The sequence below is a fragment of the Scomber japonicus genome, unplaced genomic scaffold (genome assembly GCF_027409825.1).
Source record: "Scomber japonicus isolate fScoJap1 unplaced genomic scaffold, fScoJap1.pri scaffold_686, whole genome shotgun sequence".
Lineage (NCBI taxonomy): Eukaryota > Metazoa > Chordata > Actinopteri > Scombriformes > Scombridae > Scomber > Scomber japonicus.
In genome coordinates, this window is record NW_026518736.1 from 2,501 (window position 1) to 10,000 (window position 7,500).

At 40.9% G+C, this 7,500-nt stretch overlaps 1 protein-coding gene across 1 annotated transcript in view; it reads left to right on the top strand.

Moving 5' to 3' along the window:
* Window positions 1-2,438, top strand: part of LOC128354841 (V-type proton ATPase subunit B-like) — a gene marked incomplete at its 5' end in the record, with an annotated part of 4,673 nt that extends 2,235 nt beyond the window's left edge. The window contains 4 exon segments of the mRNA XM_053314986.1: window positions 1,127-1,136; window positions 1,139-1,230; window positions 1,786-1,915; window positions 2,302-2,438. Of these exon segments, the coding sequence (XP_053170961.1) occupies window positions 1,127-1,136; window positions 1,139-1,230; window positions 1,786-1,915; window positions 2,302-2,438 (369 nt within the window).
* Between the last annotated feature and the right edge of the window lie 5,062 nt (window positions 2,439-7,500).

Below are 7,500 nucleotides of genomic sequence, written 5' to 3' on the forward strand. Positions count from 1 at the left end.
TTCCTGTTGCCTGGCAACCGCTCAGAGCCAAGAAACCACTTTGGCTCCCAAATCATAAACTGAGAATTGTTATTTTTATGTTTTATTCAGAACAACTCACTGATATCATGCTGTCTTCCTCCTCCTCCTCCTCTTCTCTCTCCTCCTCCTCCTCTCCTGTTCTCCTTCTCTTCCTCCTCTCCTCTCCTCCTCTCTCTTCCTCCTCCTCTTCTCTTGCTCCTTCTCGTCTTCCTTTCCTCCTGCTACTCTCCTCTCCTTCTTTCTTCCTTCTCTCCTCCTCTCCTCTCCTCCTCTCCTCTCCTCCTCTCCTCTCCTCCTCTCTTCTCCTCCTCCTCTCCTCTTCTCCTCTCCTCCTCCTCTCTCTCCTCCTCTCTCCTCCTCCTCTTCCTCTCCTCCTTATCCTCTCCTCTCTTCTCCTCTCTTGTTCTCCTCCTCCTCCTCTCTCCTCTCCTCTCCTCCTCTTCATCTCCACCTCCTCTCTCTTCCTCTTTCTCTCCTCCTCCCTCCTCTCCTCCTCCTCTCCTCTCTTCCTCCTCTCCTTCTCCTCTCCTCTCCTCCTCTCCTCCTCCTCCTCTCCTCCTCCTCTCCTCTCTTCCTCCTCTCCTTCTCCTCTCCTCTCCTCTCCTCTCCTCTTCTCTCCTCTTCTCTCCTCTCCTCTCCTCCTCCTCTCTTCTCCTCCTCTCTCCTCTTCTCTCCTCTCCCTCTCCTTCTCCTCCTCCTCTCTCTCCTCCTCCTGTCCTCCTCTTCCTCTCCTCTCCTCCTCTTATTCCTCCTCTTCTCCTCTCCTCTTCCTCTCCTCCTCCTCTTCTCCCCTCTTCTCCTCTCCTGAGTTTCCTCTCCTGAGTTTCCTCTCCTCTCCTCTCCCCTCCTCTCCTCTCCTCTTCTCCTCTCCCTTCTCCCCTCCTCTCCTCTCCTCTTATCCTATCCTCCTCCTCTCCTCCTCGCCTCTTCTTCCTCCTCCTCTCCTCTTCCTCTCCTCTTCCTCTCCTCTCCTCTCTTCCTCCTCCTCCTCTCCTCCCCTCTCCTCTCCTCTCCTCTCCTCTCCTCTCCTCTCCTCTCCTCTCCTCTCTTCCTCCTCCTCCTCTCCTCTCCTCCTCTCCTTCTCCTCTCCTCTCCTCCTCCTCAGATCTATCCTCCATCAACGTGCTGCCGTCTCTCTCCCGTCTGATGAAGTCGGCCATCGGTGAAGGAATGACTCGCAGAGATCACTCTGACGTTTCCAACCAGCTCGTAAATTCACACACACACACACACACTGCTCTCACTGTGTGTGTGTGTGTGTGTGGTGTGTGTGTGTGTGTGTGTGTGTGTGTGTGTGTGTGTGTGTATGTGTGAAATATGTGTGTGTATGTGTGTGTGTGTATGTGTGTGTGTATGTGTGTGTGAAATGTGTGTATGAAATATGTGTGTGTGTGAAATGTGTGTGTGAAATATGTGTGTGTATGTGGTGTGTATGAAATGTGTGTGTGTATGTGTATGTGATGTGTGTGTGTATGAAATGTGTGTGTGTATCTGTTTGTGTGTATATGTGTGTGTGTGCATGTGCATGTGTATATGTGTGTGTGTGCATGTGCATGTGTGCATATGTGTGTGTGTGCATGTGCATGTGTGTATATGTGTTTGTATATTTGTGTGTATCTGTGTGTGTGTATTCAATTGAATTAATTTCAAATCACTTATTTTAAAAAGATTTGTGATCCAAAAAATAATAATAATTGTGTGTGTGTGTGTGTGTGTGTGTGTGTGTGTGTGTGTGTGTGTGTGTGTGTGTGTGTGTGTGTGTAGTATGCGTGTTATGCCATAGGTAAAGACGTCCAGGCCATGAAGGCTGTTGTGGGAGAAGAAGCTCTGACAGCTGATGATCTCCTCTATCTGGAGTTCCTCACCAAGTTTGAGAAGAACTTCATTTCCCAAGGTACACTGGGGCAAGTCTCTGAGTTACAGCTGATTCATCTCACTGTGGAGCAGATGAAAAGGACACACACACACACACACTCCTCTCCTCCTCCTCTCCTCTTCTTCCTCCTCCTCCTCTTCTCCTCTCCTCCTCTCCTCCTCCTCTCCTCTTCATCTCCTCCTCCTCTCCTCCTCCTCTCCTCCTCTTCCTCTCCTCCCCTCCTCTTCTTCCTCCTCCTCTTCCTCTTCCTCTTCATCTCCTCCTACTCTCCTCCTCCTCCTCCTCTCCTCTTCCTCTTCCTCTCCTCTCCTAAAATAAACCTAAAACCTGTCTACTGATGATTGATGATTGATTATTGATGACTGATCGTGTGTGTGTGTGTGTGTGTGTGTGTGTGTCTCCAGGCGCCTACGAGAACCGCAGCGTGTTCGAGACTCTGGACGTCGGCTGGCAGCTGATGAGGATTTTCCCCAAAGAGATGCTGAAGAGGATTCCTCAGAGCACCTTAGCCGAGTTTTACCCTCGAGAGGCCAAACGCTAACTTCCATCACTGGCGACATAATATATACATAAATACATAAATACACACACACACACACACACACACACACACACACACACACACACACACATAAACACACATACACATACACACCACATACATAAACAATAAATACACTTATACATATATATATACACATATACACACACACACACAGACACACACGCCCCACGCACCACGCACGCATATACACACATACATTTTTGGTAACTTTTGGGGACACACACACACACACGCACAAACATACACACGCACACACATGTACACGCACACGTACACGCACACACACATACACAAATACATACACAAATAAATACACCAATAGACACACACACACACACATACGTACACACACACACACACACACACACACACACACTCACACACATGTACACACACACACACACACTAATACCACCAAGCTGTATGAAGGTTTGACTACATTCAGCACCATGGACAGCGACATGGTGCTGAATGTAGCAGAAGATGAATCTGATAGATTTGAATTATAATCCAGACACACACACACACACACACACACACACACACACACACACACACACACACACACACACACACACACACACACACAGTGTAGTGTTTCATGTGGCCTTGTTCCTGCTTACAGAGCGGAAACATCTGGAGGACGACGCTGAAACAGATGTTTAGTTTACAGACTGAATGTAAAGAAGTTTACTGCTGACGGAGGAATCAGCTGTTTGACTGATGATGTCATCACTTTAGATTATGATGTCATGACTATAAACATCAGATTAATCTTAATATCAAAATACAGAAATACAGAAAACATAACTTAGATAATTAACTCTCCTGTCGTCCTCACGGGTCAAATTGACCCCATCTCTCTTTTGACTGTTCCTTCTTTCCTTCCTTCCTCTTTCTTTCATTTTTCCTTCCTTATTCCCCCTCCACCCTTCTTTCCTTGCTCCCTCCTCCTTTCCTCCCTCCTTCCCTCCTTTCTTTGCTCCCTCCTCCTTTCCTCCCTCCTTCCCTCCTTACTCCTTTCCTTCCTTCCTTCCTTCCTTCCTCATTTCTTCCGTCTATCCTTCCTCCCTACCTTTGTTTTCTCTTTTTTTTCATTCCTTTCATCTATCCTTGCTCCCTACATTCCTTCTGTTCTTCCTTCCTTCCTTCTTTCCTTGTTTCTTCCATCTATCCTTCCTCCCTACCTTCCTTCTGTTCTTCCTTCCTTCCTTCATTCCTTCCTTCCTCGTTTCTTCCGTCTATCCTTCCTCCCTACCTTCGTTTTCTCCTTGTTTTCATTCCTTCCATCTGTCCTTCCTCCCTACCTTCCTTCTGTTCTTCCTTCCTTCCTTCCTTTCTTCCATCTCTCCTTCCTTCCATCTATCCTTCCTCCCTACCTTCGTTTTTCTCCTTTTTTTCATTCCTTCCTTCTGTTCTTCCACCCTACCTTCCTTCTGTTCTTCCTTCCTTCCTTCCTTCCTTCCATCTGTCTTACCTACCTTCTTGTATTCCTTTTTCTTCAATCGACCCCGTTCTCCCCTACAGGAAGTCAGCAGAGATTAGATTCCTCTCTAATTTGCATATTTAAAAGTCCTTCATTTCTGATATGATTTGATCTATAATCTTCCATCTTATATAAAAGCTTCGTTTAATCGGAGCCATGACAACTGAAACTATTCCTCCAGAAACACGAGAGAGAGAGAGGGAAGACTTAGAAGAAGTTCTGAAAGCAAAGTCAGTTTGTCATTTATTTATCCGTCTGCATGAAGAAGAAGAAGAAGAAGAAGAAGAAGTCTCACCTCAGTGCTCATCATTAAGACGTCTTCCTGTGGCGTCCGCGTGCACGTTGACACTTTGACAGTCGTGTCGTGTTTCTGTGTTTTGGAAGAATGTGACTTTTTACAATGTGACACGCCAGCTTTTGATGCATGCTGCCTTTAAAGAAGAAGAAAAGAAGCCATGTCTGTGAGAGAGCGAGTGACTGAAGGGAAACCTTAGTGATGTCTTGATGTTTTTTCTTTCCATTTGTCTCTCCGGGTCTCAGCTGGATGTTGTTATTTACTGTGAGTGATAAACATGTGTGTAAAGGATTATTTCTCTGTGTGTTTTACTGACTGCAGATTTTAATTAGCTGGCATGCATCAGTGTTGAATGTTTCCTGTCGGTGCCTCAAACACGAAACCCTATGAAATAAAAGCTGCTGTCTCATTATCTGTGATGAGTTGTGTTTAATATAACAACTTTAACCCAGCATCCATTAACATGTGTGTGTGTGTGTGTGTGTGTGTGTGTGTGTGTGTGTGTGTGTGTGTGTGTGTGTGTGTGTGTGTGTAGCTTCACAGTACAGTTAATTATGTCTCAGGAGGATCCACGTATTTATTTACATATTCTATCTCTTCTGTTATCAGCAGCTTTTTGGCAGCACGACTCCAGCACGACTCTAAAGTCTGTTAGTCAACTAATACTACTACTACTAACCCTACTACTACTACTACTACTATTAATACTACTACTGGAGTTATATAATACTACTAAATAACAATACTACTACTACTATTAATACTACTACTACTGGATTTATATAATACTACTAAATAACAATACTACTACAACTATTAATACTACTACTGCTAATAATATTAATACTACTACTACTACTGATGATAGTACTATTATTACTACTACTACTACTACTTATGATACTACTACTGCTATTAATACTACTGCTATTAATACTAATACTACTACTACTACTACTACTATTAATACTACTACTACTACTACTACTACTACTACTATTAATACTACTACTACTACTACTATTAATACTACTACTACTACTATTAATACTAATACTACTACTATTAATACTACTACTGCTATTACTACTATTACTGGATTTATATAATACTACTAAATAACACTACTACTACTACTACTACTATTAATACTACTACTACTACTACTACTATTAATACTACTACTACTACTATTAATACTACTACTACTACTAACCCTACTACTACTACTACTACTATTAATACTACTACTACTACTATTAATACTACTACTACTACTAACCCTACTACTACTACTACTACTATTAATACTACTACTACTACTATTAATACTACTACTACTACTAATACTACTACTACTACTACTACTACTACTAATACTAATACTACTAATACTACTACTACTACTACTAATAATACTACTATTATTAATACTACTACTACTACTACTGATGATACTACTATTATTAATACTACTACTACTACTATTAATACTAATACTACTACTACTGGTGATAGTACTATTATTAATACTACTACTACTACTATTAATACTACTAATACTACTAATACTACTACTAACCCCACTACTACTAATACTACTACTACTATTATTAATACTACTATTAATACTACTACTACTACTGATGATAGTACTACTATTAATACTACTACTACTAATACTACTATTACTACTAACCCTACTACTACTAATACTACTACTACTATTAATACTACTACTACTATTAATACTACTACTACTAATACTACTACTACTATTAATACTACTACTACTATTAATACTACTACTACTAACCCTACTACTACTATTAATACTACTACTACTATTAATACTACTACTACTACTACTAACCCCACTACTACTACTACTACTACTACTACTAACCCTACTACTACTAATACTACTACTACTAACCCTACTACTACTATTAATACTACTACTACTACTATTAATACTACTAACCCTACTACTACTAATACTACTACTATTACTACTAACCCTACTACTACTACTATTAATACTACTACTACTAATACTCTACTAATACTACTACTACTACTAATACTACTACTACTATTAATACTACTACTACTACTAACCCTACTACTACTATTAATACTACTACTACTAATACTACTACTATTACTGGATTTATATAATACTACTAAATAACAATACTACTACTAGTACTACTATTAATACTAATACTACTACTACTGATGATAGTACTACTACTATTAATACTACTACTATTAATACTAATACTACTACTATTAATACTACTACTACTACTATTAATACTAATACTACTACTATTAATACTACTACTATTAATACTACTACTACTATTAATACTACTACTACTACTATTAATACTAATACTACTACTATTAATACTAATACTATTACTATTAGTACTACTACTACTGATATTATTAATACTACTGTTAGTATATTACTACTACTACTAATATTAATAATAATAATGAGAAGAAGAAGAAGAAGAAGAAGAAGAAAGAAAGGAGAAAAAAGAATCCACCCCTTTGGTCCAGACTGAAATAATTGAAATACCAATTACAGTACTAGATATATATGTATATATATATCTACCTTCTGCCTGGTACTTAATTACTTTGAGGATCGTGTCCAGTATCGTATCTGTTTCTAGGACTGCACTCTTCTGAACAGAGACCTCATGTTGTTCCACATCTCCCAGTTAGTGGCTCCGGCTCCCAGTTATTCAGCACCATGGACAGCGACGTGGTGCTGAAGGTAGCAGAAGATGAAACTGATCAACATTTAGAGAAGATTTACATTATAATACACACACACACACACACACACACACACACACACACACACACACACACACACACACACACACACACACACACACACACACACACCACACACACACACACACACACACACACACACAGTGTAGTGTTTCATGTGGCCTTGTTCCTGCTTATAGAGCGGAAACATCTGGAGGACGACGCTGAAAACAGATGTTTAGTTGACAGAGTGAGGCTTCCAGCTCCCAGTTAGTGGCTCCCAACTCCCAGTGCTCCCATTACCACTGACACCTGATGACTCCTCACATCTAGCTCCTCTTTCAGCTCTTGGTATATTTTTAGAGCTTCTCATGTTCCTTGCTGTCTCTCAGGGTTCGGCTGCCTTCTTCTGTTGTTTGTCCATCAACACCATGTCCCATGTCTGGATCTGGATCTGGACC